The sequence below is a fragment of the Haliotis asinina genome, chromosome 14 (genome assembly GCF_037392515.1).
Source record: "Haliotis asinina isolate JCU_RB_2024 chromosome 14, JCU_Hal_asi_v2, whole genome shotgun sequence".
NCBI lineage: Eukaryota > Metazoa > Mollusca > Gastropoda > Lepetellida > Haliotidae > Haliotis > Haliotis asinina.
Genome location: NC_090293.1, coordinates 33,339,823 through 33,363,614, shown reverse-complemented (window position 1 = coordinate 33,363,614; position 23,792 = coordinate 33,339,823). Strand labels below are relative to the sequence as shown.

The 23,792-nt window shown below is 40.9% G+C and overlaps 1 protein-coding gene across 1 annotated transcript in view; it reads right to left on the bottom strand.

Annotated features, from left to right (window-relative positions):
* Positions 1-5,188: 5,188 nt before the first annotated feature.
* LOC137260762 (homeobox protein ARX-like) overlaps positions 5,189-23,792 on the bottom strand; it is a 34,860-nt gene continuing 16,256 nt past the window's right edge. The window contains exon 4 of the mRNA XM_067798338.1: positions 5,189-5,404. Coding sequence (XP_067654439.1) covers positions 5,189-5,404 — 216 coding nt within the window. The remainder of the gene's footprint in view (positions 5,405-23,792) is intronic.

The following is a 23,792-nucleotide window of genomic DNA, read 5'->3' as shown; positions in this document are numbered from 1 at the left end:
AGTAGAAGATTTTGCAGACTCAACTTCTGACCGAGACGACCAGATATAGATGTGGCGAAAAAGACGCATTTGTTTTTGCTGATATTGCTTATTTTCAGTAGGTGTTCACTTCTAAATTATTATTTAAAGGCTAGAAGTATAGGGCTCTGAACTGTACTTACAGGTAACAAACTGAAACAGACTATATTAATCTGTATGGAAGCCTGTGTTTATTTAGTACGACTAAACCCTGAGCCCCAATATTCCCACATAGACCAACGTGTTTGTTACAGCCAGTTTGACGCTAGGCAGGCATGATCCTAACAAAGTGTGCTTGCTCTCTCTTTATTGTTGTTAAAAACGGGATGAATGCGTGTATTCAGTATATATTGCCTGCCTTTCCTATCACATCGGCCACATTAACAAATTTAATCATAACTCAGCAAAAATAAAAACGTGACACTCATTATTTTTCAAATAGTGTTTTGAAATTTTTCTTGAAAGAGTTCTTGTTGTGATTATGGTTAAATGCATTGTCAAGGACATTACGTCACACATTCCTTCTACTGGTCGGGTCTACGTAGCAAAGGGGAGAGCACTGCACGCTAAAATCACGTTTCCACGTGCCGCTAGTCACGTGACCTATTGATACACATGCAATTGACCTTACGGTAGCAGAGTAGAGTGTCATCTCAGAAAAAACACGGTTTTGTGGTTAATTATTCGTTAATTTGCAATGCCACGAGTGTCACACATTCAGCGTGAAAGTGCCATTGGCATGCTGAATACGGGAACGTCCGTCACTGATGTTGCGATGGTTATGAGATGCAGTCGACAGACCACCCATGATCTCCAGACACGTGTCCATCAAACTGGCACCAAAGCTGACCGCCCCGTCCTGGTCGACCACGTGTGACGTCACACGCAAAAGACCGACAGATTGTCTTACGTCATTTGCGTAATCGGTTTGTCACTGCCTCATCCACTGGGAATGTATTGTTTGGAGGTCGAGTGACTGCCGAAACCATTCGAAATCGCCTGAGCTCTGCTCGTCTCCATGCACGGCGACCATATCGTGGACCAATTCTAACCCGTTTCCATCGACCCCAGCGTCCTCTCTGGGCACGACGGCGCCTGAGATAGACCCAGCGAGAATAGGGTTGTGTTTAGTGATGAATCAAGATTCACATTAACCTTTGCTGATGGAAGGGTTAGATTTTGGAGAAGACGAGGAGAACGCAATGCCCAGTGTTGCGTACAGGAAGTGGATCGATTTGGGGGCGATAGCGTTATGGTCTGGGGTGCTATCGACGGTCATGGTGTGCTATCGTCGATCTCGGCTCATTGTCGTCCAGGAAAACCTTAATGCGACAGCATACAGGGATCAGACGCTCGTTCCAGAGCTTTTGCCATTCATGGCAGCCCATGGCCCAGGTCTGACTTTCCAACAGGATAACGCCAGACCTCATACGGCCAATTTGAGAACGAATTTCCCCAGGTACGCTGGCATCAATATCATGGAGTGGCCATCAAGATCTCCCGACGTCAACCCCATAGAGCATTTGTGGGATGTGTTAGGCAGGCGGCTCCGTCAAGTAGCGAACCCTTCACAGAACATGCAGGAGCATGGTGCCATGTTGGTACAAATACGGCGACGCATTCCCCAGGCTGTGTTCAGACGCATCATCCAATTCATGAGGAGACATTGTATCGCAGTTGTGAACGCCCATGGAGGATACACCCGCTATTGACATGATGTTATAAAGTTGTGACTCACAGTGTTTGGTCAGGGACATTGTAGTAGCATTTCCGGTGGAACCGATTCCATGACAAACATGATCTGTATGCTATAGCATCTTTAATGACAAGAGAATTGAATACAATCGTTATTTCAGACCCATTTTTGAAAGGTGTTCCAACTACTGACTTTGAAACGAGTGTAAAGTTTTTATTTTTGTTGAGTTTATTTGAAATAGGGAAGACATTAACGCGTGTACATCATATTTGGATACATGGATTATTTTCATGATGTCCTGCTATATCCTTTTGCGTGTGTATGATAGCTGACAGCTAGTTCAAGTGATTGGATGAATATGGTATGCGACAGCAATATCACAGCTGTACCCATACTGGGAATCGAACCCGGTCCGTCGGCGTGTGTGAGCGAGGGCTTTAACCACTGGGATACCCCACCACACAAGCTAAGTTTGAACGTCCATATACTGTCAATAGTAATGTTCATTTATGCTACCATTTTGGTTCATGTACTCCACGTGTTTACCTTAGCACACCATGAGGGTATTTTTCTGAAGCCTTGAATGATTTAACCACGATTAAACAATTTTTAAAACGAGTAGTATGACCATTGTAACCTTTGCAAAAGAATCTTGATTTAAGCTAGAAATTGTGGAATAAAGACAGTACATATTGTAGCAGATGGAATACCGTTCGACATAAAGGGAAAATGGCATTAGAAATATTGGCGTTACCTAACCACAACACAGTCTTGGGGATATCTTTTCATCACTTCGAATATTTATAGATAGATTGAATATGAAAGAAAATATCTGGTTTTCTTTATTTCGAGATGAGGTTGGTAAGTCAGTAAAAGGAAATTGGTTATTTGAGTGTGAACACATAAGATAAAATTTCTTTCCTGTCTTATCCTGTCTGAGTATGCCAACACAGGACATTGTTGTTTCAATAATAAGCCGATAACTGTGTAATTTGTTGTGGTAATGATTTTAAAATGTTAGACTATATTTCATTTGTAAGCAATATACAAGAACGACTGGCCTAATCATGGTATATTGCTTTGCTCAAAATACCTGTATATGAACTTTCTCAGAAAGGTAACTGAAACAATAGGTATTTGTTTGTGATTGGTTGCTTATAGTTTGGAAATAGTACAATAACCCCTCGATTAAATGATCGTGAGTGATTGAGGTTAGCTTTGCGCCGCACTCATCAATATTCCAGCTGTATAGCGGCGGTCTGTAAATAATAGAGTCTGGGCCAGACGATCCAGTGATCAACAGCGTGAGCATTGATCTGTGTAATTGGGATCCGATGGAATGTGTCCACCAAGTCAGTGGTGCCCACCTGATCCTGTTAGCCGCCGTTTAATACTCTTTTCACAGTCCATTTTACAAGATACTGGTAGACAAATACTCGAACATAAACACAACGCTTCCGAATCATTGTGTAGAAAGTGATTACGCCAAGGACCACAAAAAGCACGTGCGCGAAGTTTTCAAACCTGTTCCCCCTTTGAGAAGCTAGTGGGTAAGTTCACGGCACGCGCCTCGCTCTCCTTTCAGACCCATAACAGAATGACCAGCCGATCCCCAGAAGCCTGGACAAACCAGAAATGAATACATTATTTAGATTCTAATTGATATAATATATATTGTGAGAGTTGGGTTGTTGTTTGAAAGAAATCAGTCTTGGCTTTTGACGAAAACATCAGACCAACTTGTCATCATTCGGTGTGGATTTCATTATCGTATTTTAAAGTCTATACCCTTAAGAATACTTATGTGTGTTCTTTCGGGGCTGTAGGGGAGAGAAGGAAGGTCAAAGAGATGTTGTACTCTGTTCGATTCACAACACTGACAGGATGTGCTGAGATCCATTTCATGGCTTGTTGTATGGCTTTGATCGCTGACAACGATGCAAAAACCACCCACTCACTCACTCACTCATTCATTAAACTGCGCAAACACGTTGTGTGCGTAATTTTCAAAAGTGCTTCAAAGCAGAGGGATTTTGCACAGGCTCACAGATTTATAAACGAGCGAGTGAATACTGTTTACTTCCACTTTAAATAGTATTGCAGTCAGATCCCAAGGAGTCAGGTTGATGGTCCCGAAGTGAGGCTTGTCTTGAGATTTAATGTGACATTTGTGACAACTGTGACCAGTGTACCAAAAATATATTATTTTTTTTTTTAATGATTAAAAAAATAAACACAAATACGTTTCCACTAGAAACGTAGAGGTACATTTTAAATATATATTTAATGGATATTATATACAAATAAAGCGATGACATGAACGTAGACAAGACTCGGTTACATAGGCATGGGTCGGCCAGTGGTCAAAGGAGTTGTCCCTCACATTAGAGTGAGTGAGTGAGTGGGTGAGTGAGTGAGTGAGTGAACTTGAAACGCTAAATGGAACCCCAGACATTTTAATGAAATTGCAGGCGAAAAGCAGACGGCTTCGTAAACTACAGTGTATTTGCGTGATTTTAAAAACTTTTTGTCATGTGTCCTTCTGCCTTGGAAACAAACTAAGAACATCCTCTTTCCTTACAAACCCCCAGCGATGCTAAATGAGACTTTTTCAGTTTGCGTTTCCGGTGTATTTTATTATCAAGGCGTGGAGTAAGCAAATACTCGGCAGTAAATGTATTCGCAAGCTTATATTCTCAACCGAATGTAAGTTTGTTTGTTCGTCAGTTTTGTTTTTTGGGGTTTTTTTTGTTTTGTTTTGTTTTTGTTTTGATTTTTGTGTGTGTTTTTTGTTTTTGTTTTTGTTTTGTTTTTTTGTTTTGTTTTTTTGTGGGTTTTTTGTTTGTTTGTTTGTTGTTGTTGTTTGTTTTTTTGTTGTTGTTGTTTTTTGTGAGCTTGGAGAACGTAAACCAAACCATCAGTGAAACAACACAACAAAACACAGAGAGAGAGACCAATAAAGTACTGAAACCAGTCTTCGAGCACACCACTCACTGACCTGTCCGGCGTATCAGGGGATGCAGACTTTGGCAGTATACAAAGATGTAACCTACAAGCACGTGGTGCTGATATTCGGATTAGTGCGAATGTTGGAATCCAAGTTCCTGACACACAGACGAGACAATCCGATGAGTGATAAGACGACCTGTCACTGAGGTTGATATCCAATGATCGAGGGAAACAACAAAGTGAGCAGCCACGATGAAACTCGGCGATATATAAATATTTTATGATAAAAAAACCAAAAACTTATGCTGCACAACTAGTTGTGGAACCCATGATGATTGAACCACCCTGTGCCCCAAAGTCTAATCGTTATATATTATCATCTCCTCTCTGCACTAGGGAGATTTTGATAGCTGTGGGCAATGGGCAATGTCAATATTACTTTCAAAAAGTAGATCAACGTTTTTTGATCAGCTTGAATCTCACATGTGTCTGTGCGCTTGTGTGTCTGTGTGTAAGTTCCGCCATTCAGTCTTTCCCTGGCGGAAATGAAACTGACGAGGCAATCTCGTTTCTTCCCAGAGCAGCGGCGAGATCTGACGGTTCTTGTCCCATTCCGGATGAGGTAGGAGTCACGTGGGGAGATGAGAGCGTCGCTGATGATGGCGTCATGACGTAGCGAGTGGTGGATCCGAGTATGGCCGGAAAAGCCCGATACATTTGAGTATAAAATCCATCCAAACCCTGAAACACAATGTGAAAAACACGTTTACTGGACGAAACGAACGCCCACACTAGCGACTGAAAAGAACACAGGTCTCGTTGATGCGGGAGAGTCTTGTGATCATGAAATCTCAGACATGCTCGACGCATAAATTCAATATGGCTACCACAGTGTAACGCACAGAGTCAATACTGTCTGAAATGGTATTGGGTTACTTAGACTACAAACAGTATCCTTATATAATAAGTTTTAGAGTGCAGTCTTTAATCTTAGGAATTTTCGATCAACTGCATCCATAAGACATAGCTGTTATCGTCTACAGGAGAAAATAGTTAATCCGGAAGTTACCGATTTTCTTGAAATCGTTCAAATGAAATTCTGGATGCCCTGTTGTGAAAATGCTGATCTGGAAGTGGTGCAAAGGAAGGCTCGGACACATCTTGCGGTCAGGAACGTTGTTCTACTGGACCGTAGTGATTAACGTAGTAAACCACAGTTTGATCATGGTGCAACCACCGTTGTACGGTGTACTACGGTCAACACAACAGTGCAGAAGGGTCAGTTACGGTCCACTAGGGAGAGCTAGTGTCAACCACGTGCAAACTGCGGTAATAGTGGGGCCTTGGCATTCACGCTAACCGTAGTGATATTTGAAATATGATGAGAAGTTTTAGGCCTAATCACGACCAGATATTGGGGTTGCTGAAGTTCAAAGTACGGCCGGAACGACGGTGATATACGTTGAACAACACTTGTCTATGTCTAACCACGTTTAACTTAGGTCATACTGTCTACTATACGTCTACTACGTCAACAACAGCTATGGCCAACAACGTATGTCTCCATAAGATGTGACTGCCCCAAACTGCATTAAATGGCAGTTTAGAGATCATATAGAACATTCGTTCACAGCTTTGAGACATATAATTTTATGGCATTATGACATTTGATGTCAGGAATAAGAACACCTGTACAATGTGACACCCGAATTCTCCGTCATAGAGATATCTCAAACCCGAGTTCACCGACACGAAGATATCGCTGAGATATCTTAGATCAACTTTTATATCACCGAAATAGCCAGGACCCGACTATTCAATTACCGAGAACAAGTGAGACCCAGCTGTTTCACAGTGCGATATCTTAGATGAGGTGAGGTGAAACAGAGTTTAAGGTCGTACATTTCGTTCCTAAAATAACGTGGATGTATGTATGCGGGCGGGTTGTGATGGTTCTATGGTGCAAACTCACTGAGATACCCCACCGGAACACGTTATACGAACTCCCAGCTGGCCAGTCCTTGTTGCACCCATTAATGCCGAGCGCCAAACACGGACCCAACAAGTACCATATTTGTACGTCTTTTGGTATGACACGGACGGGGATCGAACCACGACCTTCCGTCCTCCGGGGGACTCTATACACAACTGAGGCGTTAGAGATATCTTAGACTGACACTGAAACAATGAGACAGGGCTAACGACTAGTTTTATTTCTTTGCCTTAACGACTAGTTTTATTTCTTTGCCTTAGAGAGTCGGTGGCCCAACTATATCATCATGTAATATGTCAAGTAGCAATCCTCTATCACTGCAATGTCTGAAACCCAAGCTCTGTCACCAATATGTTGGAGACCCGACAAGAGTACATGGTTATGATTTTTACAAAAAATAAAATACATGAAATAACAACCAGATATATTTTTACTGATCCGCATTTAATTCACCCATAACAATTAAGGAAGGATTGAAGTGCGCTATCGCTTTGGGGTTGTCCCCCATACAGATATCAGTAATATTCATTAAATACTGAACCACACGCAAGGCAAACTGATTTAATCGTTTTCCCGACCATTGAAGCCATACAGGGCGTGATGTGACACTTCATTTTCTGAAGTGGAAACAGAAATAGTGTTTACTAACATTCATTCAGGGGAGAAATGATATATAGTAGCTAAAATATGTGTGTCAGTATGTAGGTAATAGCATTATTTACCGTACCTAAATAATCAGACCCGTGAAGGTCCAGGGGTAGAATAGGCCTTCAGCAACCCATGCTTGCCATAAAAAGCAACTATGCTTGTCGTAAGAGGCCACTAACGGGATCGGGTGGTCAGACTCGCTAACTTGGTTGACACATGTCATCGGTTCCCAATTGTGCAGATCGATGCTCATGTTGTTGGTCACTGGATTGTCTGGTCCAGACACGATTATTTACAGACCGCCGCCGTTTAACTGGAATATTGCTGAGTGCGGCGTAAAACTAAACTCACTCACTCACTCACTCACCTAAATAATCAACACCACTTTACCTACGCAAGATCACGTTGACAGATATGGCGAAAATGTCAAGTTCTAAACTATGTAACCATGAAAATATTCACGTCCAAAGATGTTTTACAACTGTCATAACCTTAATTTACAAAACAAACATCACTTTGTGACAATTCGTGTCAAATGGGTCATTTTCAAACATCGAAAGACTAAAAAATCACCCTCAAGCTCTAACTTTGCCTTTTTGTCTAAATTTAAGGCCTATAAATATAACGTTGTAAGTTACGACATGAAGGCGTTAAAATTTGGAAGCTTAGTTTTCATTCATTATGTTTTGCTACCTTTCACAACCGGATTTTTAGAGCCCAATTAATTATGATTTCTGAAAAAAATATAAATCCAAGTAAAACGAATGTAAGAAATATATATAATTAATTTCTCAACTTCAATTCTTGTTAAATGAAATTATGAAAAGAAAATGCAGAGTGAAATATTTGATGTTAATCTGGTTTCTGGATCCTGGAAGTATAGCATTCTCTTATACCACCCTTTGTCCAAGTTGCTATAGGAACGTTTGATGCAGGAGTCACTATACAAGTCATGTCCATAACAGTGGCTGCTTGTGAGAACAGAAAGATGAGACAAGATTTAGGTAAATAAACCAAAAGGTCTAAGAGGTTCCTAAGCGACGACATGGAGGTGGTGTACATCAATTTTGTAAATTGATTAAAGGTTAAACATATTTCTAAGCCAGCCTTGCATCTTTAGCATCTGGTAGATTTAATATGTCAGTCATCGTTACATATGCAGTTTACTTGAGGCAAATATGTCCATTCTTTGAAGACCTAAGACTATTTCTACAAACGGCATTGCCTTGTATACATTTAGTGAAAAATTCAGTTACAAGACACTGATTGTCTGGCATGGCTGTTTTCAGACATAATGAGTATTTAATATACGAATCATGTTCCATAAGTAATACCAGACGTGTCTTTTAGTTGCTTGTGTATGAATATTTTCTCGGAAAGTTGGTTCAAATTTCAGCGCATTATCATGATTTTAAAATGTTTAAAGAATATTTGACGATCAAATGGACGCAAATGGGAGAATGTGTTCATTATCTGTCCATTTGGGATTCTACATAGTATTACATTTTATCAGTATATGTCAGAACGCACGATGTTTCATATGCTAGCAACTATGAATGTTTGAATTCTTATCGTGGTAGCCTATGACGTTAATCCATAGTGATGGTATATCTGTCAAAACTGTATGAGTGAGTGAGTGAATGACTTTAGTTTTACGCCGCACTCACCAATATTCCAGCTATATGGCCGCGGTCTGTAAATAATCGAATCTGGACAAGACAATCCAGTGATCAACAACATGAGCAAATCATAGTCAAATCATGGGAAAAGTTTTCAATGTGATATGTTGTGTGTAAGAACTCTGAGAGTTGCCTGATCTCTTACTTGTATGAAGAATCGAATCGAAAATGATCGAATCGCGAGTCCAACATCAAGTGGAGTCGAGATCTTTGGTAAGTCGTAACCCCATTCGTGAGCTTTATTGTTTATTCGCGATTTTTCAATGAGGCTGTCACCGGGGTTATGACCTACGTGGAGATTGACACGGGTTGACAAGAAGAAGATCGGGAGATATTCACAAGCAAAAGCTGTCCACATTAACCGGGCGCTATCTGTCATTACCCGGTATTTACTATAATCGTTAGCATTACCATTCACTTTCCACACACGCTACTCGTCACTCCATTCACCTGTCTTCACAAATGTAATCCATCAATCTATCATTCCTTCAATCCATCTACATCAGTTTTCTCACTAACGTCTCCATAGGCTATAGATTGATATGCATACTTCATACTTGTACTGACTATTGTTAAATTAAAATATATTCAATTAAAACATTGCATATATATATGAATAGGCTATACGGAAACAGTACCGCTTTTGACAAAAGTGTGTGGGCTTTAGCCGTCGTTTTAGGAAGGCCAATGATAACAGGTTTGAACAGAGGACCTGAGGATATCAGAACAGGATAAAATATAATTTTGAAATTACCCATTGAAATTACGCATTATAAACTGACGAGCAAAAGAAAGTACACAGGGGTGGGTATTTTTTTCAGTAAGATAAAATTAACACATATTTTCATGAAATGGAAAATGTATATTAAAGCACACTGCGATACATGTGTTTCATCAGCAAAATGACATTGTAACAATAAATAGCGGTGTAGACCACTGCAGAAGATTTGGTCAAGGTCATTCAACGCAGCGGTTGGTGGACCCATATACCAGCAGCACAAAGTCGTCTTGTTACCGTGAATCGGCTCACGCGATGAGTCTGTGGTGTGGCTGCTGATGATGTCACCGTCGACACCTGGCTGTGCAAGTGTATAACCTACGTATAGCGATGTCGGGGTGTTCTTCTGGGTCGATCACATGTCTGGCCTGTCATATTGAAACAGTTAAATAGCCGAATTATGGTTTGTCTTGTGCAACTCAGTGTCCTTGCAATACGACTGTTGGAAACACAGATTTGTGACATTCGTGTGACCCGTTCTCGTTTAGCTGGCATTTCCTTGTGAGATTTTTGTGAAATGATTGTTCATTTTTCACGACTAACAGGTCTGATACCCTCTGTACGAAAAATTCATGGGACAATAATTTGCAAAAACAAATCGTGCAAAACATGTACACATGATTTTGGTTGCATTTTGGCAAATTAAACCTGATGGTTGCGTTCTATACAATCAGTTTTCTTCAATAATTGCACTAGTTATGACGCAAATTTCTGATTGCAGCAACAATTACACCAGTGTACTTTCTTCTGCGCGTCAGTTTAGTAAAAACGTAACAGCATCACATGGGATACTGGTAAGACAATGAAGTATATGCGCAATGGTACAACGGTTCCTAGAGGCCTTCATTGAATCATACTGCAGGACTGGAAGATCCAATTTTACACGTGTTCAATGCATGAACAGTGTCGAGCAACTTTCAGTTTGATATTAAACAGTACATAGTTAGAATAAAGCGTCACTGAATATATACAATTGTGATAATAACAACTAAACGCATTCAAATTGAAAAAGAGCCCTAATAGGATGCCTGAACATGGGGGAAATGGAGACCTGCTTCATTTAGGGCTTTATCATAAAGAGGCCTAGGAGAGGGAAAATATTGTGGTTCAGGGATTGTGAAACAAACCGAGTACATCATGCCCATCAATCAATAATTCATTTCAATTGATCAAATCGATACTTTCAGATGCTGCGGTGGTACAGGTAGCGCATACCAACCTGCAAGATACTGACATTCGAAAAGCTTATATTACTGTATCGCTTGATGTTGGTAGAAACAAAGGCCATCGTCGAATAACGTCCTGTTTGTGACGTTAACCATTGTTGGTGGAGTTGTCTGACTGGTTTGATTTTTTTAAATGTTTAATCTTACAAAGGACGAATACGGTTATAATAACTATAATATCAGTTCGTAGAAAATCTCGGACTCCTAACAAAGCCTCGAAAGTAGCGGTGTTCTTGTAGCAGCTATTTAAATATGATTTTAACTATCTGCGGGGGCGAACTCTGATCAGCTAACCTTAGAACATTAAATCTGAATTTAAAAGAAGCTGTCCATATTTAAGCATATGCAGTTCCATATTTAAAGGTCACATGCAACGTAAAACACAACTTTGCAGATTCTGGTACCTTTAGGTATGCACTTACCGAAACAAATCATAAAAAATGCCAATTCAACCTATAAATTTGAAAAAAACGCGATGAAAAAAAAGCCCGCGAAATCGGAGTTCAAACGTTTCGCTAAATTCCCCCCAGCGCTGGGGGAAAACTGGTTTCAACAGCAGTGCTGCGCTGCGTCCATAACGCATGCGCAGTGAATAGGTTCGCGGAGCTTGAAACAGCATGCATGCCCAGCGTCTGAGGTCGTGAGCAGTAGTCTAATCTTGGTTGTGTACACAAACAAGTAAATAATCTACTCGTTACGTAAAACAACTTGTTGATTGTAGTAAGCAGTTTCTGTCACAGAGAAAACTCAGTGTCTGGTTTATTCACACCTATATGTCTGTCTGTCTGTCTGTCTGCTAAAGACAACATGCAATACACAGCTTCAATCATTGACCACGTGCAGTTTAAACTTAACACCTATCAGACTATACGACGTAAAGAAAATAAGTTGGTTTATTACCCGTGCACCCGAGTCCCGTCTCTGCCACATTATGTAATTAGGCACGTGTGATACACATGACATGTTTTTATGTCTGTGGGTTGCAAACAAACTACATTCATTTTTTTCGGATGACTGGATCTGACGGAAACTGGTGCAAACTCTTGTCACTTTCAAGTCCTGCTTTGTACTTGGACGAATAACAGATTCCAGTCACGCAGTAGTTTACTATCTCTACTGACATGATTTTTTATTGGATCGAGCGCAAATTCAGAGAACATGTATTTTCCAAACCCAGCATCTCTATATACATTCTTCATGGATAACGACTTCTTTCAGTGTATATGATTTTGTTTGACAACAGTATATGAATCCATACTGAAACGACGCATCAAGTACACAAAAAGAAGTTGTTATCCATAAATAATCTTACTTTCTTGTGACTGGCTATAGTTCTAACAAGGCCCATCAAACAGTTCATCTTTCTGTACACACGATGAACCCTCAGCATATCAGCAAATGAAACAGCCAATCGGAAGCCGTCGTTACACTTGAGTGTATATCATCCCGCTATGACTGGGTTCGGTCTCCCGACCACTTCGTTTCGGGGGAAGAAAGCCCATGTACAAAATATTGCACTTCTGAATCGCGATTGTACGCTTATAATTTTGTTTATTTGGTTTTTCTAAAAGCATCAGTGTATATTATATGTCATGAATAAGTGATAAATGTGTTTTAATTATGTATGATTTTTTGGTTGCATGTGACCTTTAAGTCAGATATGAGTTGTAGGTTTTCAAAGTGACCTAACTGGTTCGAGATGATTCAAATGGTCAATGCGTCCATAACAGTGGATCAGAGAGACAGTACAGCCGATTTCTGATGCAGCAATGCCTATATCCAGTTTCATAACTACTATTTCGCAATCACAAGTGCCCATGAATATCCGGGTTAGAATGCGTCTTCGGCAACTCATGCAGTCTTCCAGCTATATCACGCCGGTCTGTCAAAGAAACGTCTTCACAAGATAATCCACATTTTGAACCGATGCCAACCTGTGCCAGCCTGTCCAGCGAGCCTGATCACCCTATCGCGTTAGTCACCTCTTACGACAAGCATGAGTTGCTAAAGATCAATTCTAACCCGGATCTTCACGGGTGTTGCCAGAGAGTGTGATGACAATGGTATTCCTCTGTAGACGTAAGCAGTGCACAAACTATGGTGAACTGAACTTTTTAGAATATGACATCGACATAAGAAATAATAACCGACAGAGAAAATACTTTTTGGAAAGCGAGGAAAAGTTTTACAGTTATTTGAGACGTCTGCATCTCTCGAGTTAAATAAACAGACGCTAACACAATAATTTGACATCAGCCGCCCCGAAATTGTCCCGCTCACGTGTGATCTCGTTGAATGCGTTAGATTACGAGACCGCAGGCTGCCATGTCATCGTTATCACATTCAAATGGAAAGGGCGGTGTTTTTCTTAATAATATCCGGATCTATTTCTGGGCAAGATTTATCTGCACATCGACCCCGGTACCGCCGCGTACGTCATCAAGCGTGGAGAAACATCTCGAAATATTCCGATTCCGACTTTTAAAGCTTTCTTTCGTACAGAGAATCTGTTGAAAGTTTAAACACAGAGAGCATGAAGTAGAATTATTGCCCCATAGATCAATGGCACAATGGACCAACAGAGGGGATCAACGGCGCCTGGGGTTCAATTGAACCCATGTGTAGGCCCCGTAGTCACCATCTACGTCCCCCTTGAGACCCTCATAGAGGGTTCTATTGTACTCGGGGACAAATTTAGAAAAGCGATCGTGGTGAAGACACAGTATTCTCCCCCGCCATTGATCTGTGAGTGTTTCATATCACTCGTCGATGTCCCTTTTGGATCAGGTCGAACTGGGGTCTATTTCAGGCCTTTTGATAGGCTCAGCGTGTTTACATGTCCTGTGTTCGATCCCTCAATGAGACAGAAAGGCTTGTCGTTTCTATTGTGAGGGACAATGTAGCTGGCAGACGTAAACCAGCAGATAGGATACTGAAAGGGCCTCAATCCCGACATGATCTCTTCAGATGACCCATAATATGAGGCAGTGGGTCACCAAGTGGTTATGGGGGTGGGGGCGGTGGGGGAGTGAAGGAGGCGGTCGTGATGGAAGCGTGATGTTTGTGCGATGTAATTGTTTTGTGTGATTTGTGTGTTCTGTACATTTCCTTCTGAGTTTTATGGCATCTGTTTAATCAACGTCCTGCAAATCGCGTTAATCCACAACCGAATTCTCATCTCGTCTATTGCGTTTCTTCAAATCAAATCCAGGTTACATTTTTCCCCGAGACGCTACAGCGGTGACTGCAGATCACAAATGCATCCGTTATATAAATAAATATAACATGCAGTATGTCATATATACGTGTGTATCTGCATGTATTGAAAGCTATGTTTCGTCTTGATTTAACTCATGTGAGATGTTGTTCAATGCTTGTCAATAGCAAATCGTACCCGTGTCTATCCCGTTTACTTCAAAATCTCCAAGCTCCAAAAAGGAGTCGGCGTAAACCAAACTCACTACCTAACCTGACCAGGTAAAAGTCACCATGGTGCAACTACCTGACAGTACACAGAGTAAGAAGAGCAAGATTTATGGTTGTCAACTTTTTATTGTGAATAAAAAGGCTGACATCCTTCCTTTGCTCGTGCATTCCACTTCTAAATGCTCCTCAAAGAACTGAGTACATAGTGTGTAACAGTAAGCAGTATGAGTGCGAGTGGAGTTGTGCAGCTTTTCTCAATGTGCGTGTGCTTGTGTACCTGTGTGCGTGTACGAGTGTTAGGTTATTCAATAATGTTTCAGCCTGTCATAAAAGTCACCATTGTGTATATAAGCGTTCTTGTATTACATCAAGGAGTATACCCTTGTCCGCAATACCAATACTGCTATCGATGACGTCAGCCAGCATCCACACCCTAATTGTGTTACCCACAACACTGGTCCTATTCACGGTACGGCGCACGTTGACTACTAAGCCTATCATGGGTTATGCTAATTCTTTAACACAATCCAACGCCAACGAACGGCCTGGACTAAATAAGCTTTCACCGCTTACATCATACCCACTTAACAGTTATGTAATATTCCAATAGTCCATCCGAAATGATTGTAAAAGTTTCGACTGACGATCACAGGTGACGTTTCATTTCGTAAGTTCTTCCTACACTGTACAGAATTTGTTGTTTTTTTTACATTTTCTTTTCACATTTTCTTTAGGTTTAATTCGTTTGTTTTGTTTCGTTTTTGTTTGGTTTTGGGTTTTATTTATTTATTTTTGTTTTAGTTCGTTTGTTTTCTATTTTTTCTTTTCAAGTGATGAAATTTATATCATTTTAGAACATCACGATTAAAAAGAAGCTGGGTCATCATGTGCCTGTCAAGTCTCGCGATGAATCACATAATCTCGTTCATGTATAAGTTCCACCAGCGTTATCCATAACTGCCATTCCAGCCTTTGCAATTCTTCGTGTAGCTTCGTTATGTCCATTGTTATCAAGTTAAACAACAACGAAACCCCATAGATTTTTACGTAAGAACAAAATCGTTTATTTAATATCATCTGCGATCTCAAACGTGGAAGTTGAGCTGCTCTGCTTCATAAAGAGAATTTGGGATACTATTTTCGTCTGTTTTTCAATCAGTGAAAGGGAAATGTCGTTCTTATTGAAGAGATTTTGAACGTAAGCAACCAAAGCAATATAGTGATCACTGATAAGTGGAAAGGGGCCCCCTGCGCTCATATCCATCACCGCTAAGTTCAAACAATCACTCAGATTTCTCGGGCTAAATCGAGTTTAAACGTGACCCAGTATGACCCGAGAGCGATCAACTCGCGTGGGAGGGTGGCGTGGGTCTCGAGGGGGACGGGGAGGAAAACAAGGAGGGTGTGAGAGTAAACCATGATACGGAACACGCCTCGTATGATACCGTTATTTTGTCAGGGGGGTGAAATTGGAGCCAGGTTGGTGGCATCTATCGGCTTACAAACATAACAGATGCTTCTGTGTAGGGTACGTCAACATCAGCGTTGAAAGTTTCGGTCAACACCGTCGACATTAATATTGCGTTAGCCTTTTCTGCGATAGGAAATAGATTCATTTATTGCCGTACAAATATATGAGCAGTGTTCGTGTATTTGTTCAATTTATTGAAAACTGTAAACTGAGCCGGAACAACGAAATGACAGTCATTTCATGAAATTAAAAGGAATATTTTCCTATCCTATTTCTCATAGGTCTTGACAAGAAATACTTCGTTCCTCCAAATTAAATAATAACAATATTCTTATTCTTAGAAATTATTTCCTGGTTTGATAGTCTTTTAAATTAAAAGTGTTGCATTTTGTTGGCTGAAGGATATCGGTTTTTCTTCTTTGATAATTTTTTTGAGAATTCAGAATAACACAAGTTTTCACGCACTCGCACGCACGCAAATTCCACCTTTCGTCGTTGTTGAATTAAAAGCGAGGCGAAGACATAACTTGGCATGTTTGATTGTTTTATTAAATCTGCGACTATTCCAGCTATATGGCAGTAGTCTGTATATAATCCTGTCTTGACCATACAATTCAGTGATCAACAGCATGAACATCGCTCTACACAACTGGGATACGATGACGTGTTTCGGCAAAATCAGCGAGCCTGACCACACGATCACGTTATTCACCTCTTACAAACACGGATCTTCAATCTGAGTGAGTGAGACAATGACATAGGTAGTACAGTAGCTCAACACAAGAACCACCACGTCATGGGTTGTCATTCGAGTGAGTGAGTGAGTTAAGTCGCTTTTAGCAATATTCCAGCAATATCATGGCGGGGAACACCAGAAATGGGCTTCACACATTGTGCCCATTTGGGGAATGGAACCCGGGTCTTAGGCTTGAAGAGCCAACGCTGTCACCGCTAAGCTACCCCACCGTCCCCAGGGCGACCATCAGTGCTGGGTCATGATCAGACAGCATGGCTCAGTAATTGCAAAGGAAAATACAAATTGCAAATGACATGAGAGACGAGATGCAATGATGACACCGGTGTTGGTTTTCTATTTTTCATTTTTATATACAGTATTGAATTCTCTTTGTGTCCAGCAGTAGCGGAACAGTGGACAAAGCGTTCGTTTGTCACGCCGAACATCCGGGTCCGATTCCCCATATGGGTACAATGTGTGAAGTTCATATCTGGCATCCCCCGCTGTGATATTGTTGTAACATTGCTAACAGGTGTAAAATTAAACACAATCTCTCCAGCAATAGCACGTTGGATATAGTTCAGTTCAAACCTTACATATGACATATTACAATGTATTAATCGTACCAATTTTGGTAGAGTGTAGTAGATTACTGGTGTAGACAACATCTGACCTGTGACCCATACTTGCCGGAAGAAGTCTCGGTAGTTGTCGTGTGACCCATTCTTGCCGGAAGAAGTCTCGGTGCTTGTCGTAGAAAGGCGACTAATGGGATAGGATGGGTCAGCTCGCTGACGTGAAAGATGAAGATAATACGTTTCCAATTGATACCAGAAACAGTCGCTTATCCAGGTGATCAAGTTGCTACCTCTTACCTATTTAAACGATCATACTGGTAAACTAAAATGAGTGAAAAAGATCAAAATCAAAATCTGCATCGTGTCTTTCAGCAAATTCAGGTGAACGAACATGTGTATAAGAACGTAGAAATATCTCCACGAATAAAAATACGTCGATGAGAATAAACGTAGGACAACTGCGATAAAAGAAACACTAGACACACTGCCATTCAAATTATATTTCCGTCTCTGCTAGGTAATGTTATATTTGCAGAGACTGAGATTACCGCGTATATTCTCGTAAACCAAGCAAAAAATAGCAGCCAGTTGCGCGCACATTTTATCAGAATCTACAGGTGATTCAGTTTGAAAGTACCCATGAAAATTGAAGAAATTCGGATACATTGTGGCTGAAAACAGGATTATAGTAAGAATATTTATTACTATATTCCAATATCCATTATTTTGCTCATAGCGGTTGCGATATTTTTATCAGGTAAAAACGACTTGGGTGCAAGTGATTGCAACTACCCGGTACTTTCTTACGTAAGGAACAATTTGATCAATCACCGTTGAGATTTCCCTTGATCATTTTTCAATAACAGTCAGGCTACTATAAATATGACATTAATCACGGCAAAGTATGGCACTGACGGTGTATGTATCCATTTCTGACGTCTTAGATTCGCTTGAAATTACCAGTACCTGTAATCTGACTGCAAGTGAAGTAAAATATATATAATTTGGAATTGTTTCAACAAAATTAAAAACAAACCTGAACTAAGAAAAAAATGTTAAAATCGGTGCATATATATGTAATATCAGGATTGAATTAATCATAAACTGATACAGTTTTTTTTAATTAATACTTATTGAACGAATTTAGAGAAATATCTGAGGTTATCAGAAATACATCATTACGAAGCAACAAAAATTTATATCTCACCTATTTCAAAGAAACGTTGTTTCACTACTATAAATATATTTACCTGTTGAAATAGTAGCGGACAGGGTGTTCGCAGAAGAGCATTGTTATGTGATACTGTCATACTAAATACAGAAGCTACTGAAAATGCTATCAGATATCAAACAGCGTTTCACATTGTCGTTAATTGAGTGTCTTTCAAGGCAGACTTATTTTATCAGAAAAAGATATAATTTAGAACAAAATCTACTTTGAATATAGCAAAGTATCTCGTTTGCAGAGAATATGAAGATAGTTGAATACGTCAGCATGTGTTTTCCATCGTCACATACGTATTCACACGCATCATTAACAGGGACCATTGACCAAAATACACCAATCCGTACTGATCTTTAGGAACACTGTATATGTAGCACTTTGTGCTCACATATCGTCTCGATAGCTATTTGGGCAAAGCATCTATTCTTGGTACAGTGTTGACTGTCTCTACCATTCCAAGACATTGCTTCAAAGCATTATTTGGTTTATCAGGGCAATTATCAAACAAAGAGTCGATAGCTGGTATTACTTTCAAAGTATTTCAAAAGTTCAAAAAGTTCGACAAAGGCTTGACAAACATACAGAGAAGCAGTGTACGCAGGTCTTCAATGAATCCTGATATTTCAACGTCTTTGGTCTTTTGGATACTTACTTGGTCTATATATCGCTTTGAAGTCTTTTAATGGATTATACATTTGCAACGATTTGCTGTGTGGGTGGTGTTATTTTGTTTGCATTTGCAAAGTGTTCGGGTTCGAATCCAGTGTTTACACTGTTTGATGGTGCAATTATGGTACAGTAGTGTCACAACTGTGGGTAAATACACGAGTCTGAGTGATATGAACATCTTGACCTTGGGGAACTTGTTGACAAAGCAGTGACCTATGGTCAAGGTAATCTGATTTTAGCAATATTCGAACAAAAGCAGAAATGGGTTTCACATGTTGTGCCCATGTGGGGAATCGAACCCGGATATTCAGGGTAGCTTAAACCACTAGGCTACCCCACCGGACCGCCAGTGGGTTGGGGACATAAAGAGAATTTAATAACTTAAATAAAGGAAAAAAATAATATTTAAAAAAATGCCGATGGTGTTAATAGTGCAATCGGTCTCCCGTACCCACACCGGCCACAACCTGTAAAGTAATACGACCCATTTTTTCAGGTGATGTTGAAGAGCATACACACTAATATGAACAAGTGAATTGATCAATGCAGGTAAACATGACATGTGACGTTTTCAACTCTCCAGACTACCAAAGTCAGAGATACAATGTCATGAATGACTATTAAGAGGCTAATGTCCTTATCAACTTTGTTTACACATTTTATCTCTGCACTGAGATTTCAGCGGGTTCTCAAATGGCATTTACCTACTTACCAACCCTCTGACTGATCGACATTCAGATTACAGGTTGGTGTCGAAAGTGATGTTTTGTAATATGAGCTTGGAGTAAAGTAGGATATCGTGAAATATAATTGTTTTGGTCGGTCGTCGAGAGATTTTCAGCTCTAAAAAATAAATGACCGCCAGATATATAATGATTTGGGAACCAAAGTCAAACACGGATCACACTTGGGAGATGTGGCAGAGAATCGTCTTGTCGCTCATAATGCAGACGATAACATCCATAATTTGTTCCTCTTTCCCGCTCTGCTGATACAAAATGTTCAAAAAAGGCCCCTTACAGGGCGACGCTGATCGACAACCGGGGCAGATCAGCAAGAAACTACACCTTTAGTCCTCGAACTCAAACAACTATTGAAATTGTTGTTCCCCTGCACAGACCACCAAAGGTCAAGTTACTGAAGATCTGCAATTGTGGCGTTCCAGAAAGCAATAGTTGCACCAAACCCCGCCACTCCTATACTTTAACACACACTTCTAAAGTTCGTAACTCGATGTTCCCTTCATGGCTCCGAAGACTAGACTAGATGATATCATCTTCATGCTAAGCGACCACCTCCTGTATTATCATTAATTACTCTAGTCAGACACACTAGCCAGAGTATTTGCAGTGCAGAATCCGGACAACTCGCTGATAGCAATGCGTAATCCTTTCCGGTGAGCCCAGACTTTCAGGACAGGCGTCCTACTAACGTAAACGGGATGAACGTGAGACCTGGGCGTGAGTGTATAAAGGACTACGGCGGGATCATATTAACTGCCAGAACGTCACATACAACTGTCCAAGGAAAAGACACATTTCAGAGGACAACCTGCGCAATACTCTGGGATTGATGCTTTTATGCTCACTGTAACTGATACAACATTATGTTGAACATACGGATCGTGTAAGAAATAAACTAACTAGCGCTATAAAGCTGTTACAGTTGATGCCGACTTATAATAGCTTATCTGTGAGTTTTGTCCCCAAAGCAGTCCGCACGAGCACCCATCACTTGTGAACCTTGCCCCAGAGCAAGGATTCAATGCCTTAGGGCACAACTCATAGTCTTTGAATAGAAGGCAAGCGACATGTCATAATTGCCGTCAGAGAAAACAGGTAAAGGGCGACCATCAGGGATTCTTGGAAAGAAAGCATGAATCTTGCAGGCTTCACTGCCACAGACTTCGAGGAAAGGGAGGCCATCCGCTGTATCTGAATGGAAGGCAAGCATCTTGGCAACTTCGAGTATGTCAACTTCACTTTCTCATACAGTAAGGGAAGGACGCCCTACTTTTTATAGAAGGCGAACACTCTTTCAACTTTATCTCATGAGATAAATGATGGCTGCCGTTGTCCGTGGGGTAGCATGGTGGTTAAAGCTCGTTACGAAGAAGCCCCGGGTTCGATTAACCACATGGGTATTATGTGTGTAGCCCACTTCTGGTGGACCCACAGCTGTGATATTGCTGGAATATTGCTAAAAGCGGTGTAAAACCTCATTCAGTCACTCTTGTGAGTGGTCGCCTTCTCTCTGAGCAATTCGACTGGCCTGCCCCTCTAAGACCTCATGTGTGTTTTGGGAGCTAGTATTGACAAAATTTCTGTTCTTGTGTTGATAAGATTTCTATTTTTGATTGTTGAGACATTTTATATATCCTTCACCGTTCTATTTATGTACTTCCGAGCAGCTGACAATATTTTAGAAACAGTTAGTCTGGTACGCACTGTTCCATGTCTTAGCCTTAAGGGTAAACAGTCGATCAATCTGAGACATGGTTTTCACAAGAGAGTAACATATTCGGCATATACCCATGTTATCTTGTCTGAGTCTGATGGATCATATGACTGTCCCTTTCATAATAGAAAGAATGTGTCTTTTATGGATTTGGGGATGAATTGTGTATGTATAGCTGCTGTTCTGACAACCGTCCCATTGGGCGTACCATGTTTGGGCTGCAGCGGCTCTCAGTTTGCTCTTATCTCTAGTTTGCTGAAGGGAATGATCAGTATCCCTACTTGTCAAGAGACAGATTAAAATATGTGTGTTTTTCTTCTTTCCATTTCCATGAATATCTATGTCAGGCGTAATTCAAGGCAACTCCAGCGTTTCGATTGATCGTATAGTTGTGTATATTGGTACAGAATATTATTGACTATGTTTTGTCTCAAGTTTGAGTTTCTCCCTCTAATAGCTTGTAGTACACATAGCGAGTCTGGCAGGGGGACTGCATTCGCTTCCGGTGCCTTCGGTGTGACTTCCGGTGTGCATGATGGATGTCTCAAACTAAGCAGTGATTAATGACTGACTATAAGACATGGGAACCGAAAGCAGTTGTAGTTTGAAGTGAGTTTAGTTTTACGTCGCACTCGGCAATATTCCAGATATATGGCGGCAGTCTGTAAATAATCGAGTCTGGACAAGACAATCCAGTGATCAGCAGCATGATCTGAGCAATTGGGAACCGATGATAAGAGTCAGCCAAGTCAGCGAGCCTGACCACCCGATTTGTTAGTCGCCTCTTACCACAAGCATAGTCGCCTTCTATGGGTTGCGGAAGGCCTATTCTACCCCGAACCTTCACGGGTCTGCAGGTTGAATAATATCTCCTACGCCCGCCGTAAGCAGCACCCCCCAGCATCCCCCAGCACCTAATCCAAGTAACCCGAACAGCCAGTGTTTCACAGACAGCTACGGGAATCAGTGAAAACAGTGCTGGATTCGGAAACAATCTTAGCCCAGCAGCAATGAGCTTTGCTCGTGATATGAATCTCGTATTTGATTTGACAGCTGTATTCTGGCTAGAATATTGCTGAATATCGCCGTAAGGAACAAACAACCAAATGAGCCAAAACAGTCGACCAAAACACATGCCGTCCATTTGTTAATAAGGATACATTTTGATTGACTGCGGAAACAGAAAACCGGTAAATACAGTACTGGGATTTCCAGCCTTAGCCTTTCTGTGTTAAACCATCCTTGAAGCGGTGTTGGCATCCGCAGTGGATCAGTGTAATTTCATCTTGTCGAGTCTTTGCCCATATCACTTTAAAAGAACAAGAAGCGATTGCAACGATAGAAAAGCCCGGTATTTGGGGAAACGGCAAATATAGCGGGTCAAATTCCGACATGAAATAAAGTTCTCGTTTGTGCTTGGAAGAAAATCCCAACAGTGAGCGAGAACGATGAAAGAACCAGATTAAGTGAATTCGGGACCATTAGGAAATGACGGTATGAACGCTGACGGTTAACTTCCTGCGCTGCTCGGAGTTCCACGCCGTCAAACGCGGTAACGTGTGCAAAACACAGTTCCGTGTGCAGCACAACCGTTGGCCGGGCGATTGAAGCCAGCAATATTTCCCACGGAAGGGACGGGTTATTGACAATTCCAAGATGGCGACGGGAGAACTCTTTGAGAACAAATTATCTTTCGATTTCCCATAAACTGTGCTGGCAGACCGCAGTGCATGATGGGCACATCGTGGAGCTGTCGCTGAGCGATTAGCGGAATTAAATATTTGTTTTGACATAAAATATCTCCTTCATGGCCCGCAATTCAACAGGTAAACATTGTAAATGACCGTCCACGTTTGTTGCTGAATTTATTTCCATTGACGGCAGTAGTTACATTGTTTACAGTAGACTTTTACTTTTTTTTAAACTGTAAATTAATTGGACTGTTGAATGTGATGGCTGAAGTTTATGGATACAAGGTATGTGTAAAAGGACTTTATCATGAGTTTGGGGTGGAGGTTGGATTCACACTTTGGGCTGTATCACACTTTGCGGACTCGCTGTACGTGTAGATTTTAGACAGTCTAGAATAGGACCCAGGCGGCTTACCATCTGTTGCTGTCAGCATTCAAACAACGAATACATACAGTCTACGGTCAGCTACGTAAGTCCATCTCGTAAGTTATCTAAGCGACTACTTCCTCTATACTGTCATTATTTAATCGAGTCAGACATTCTAGCCAGGG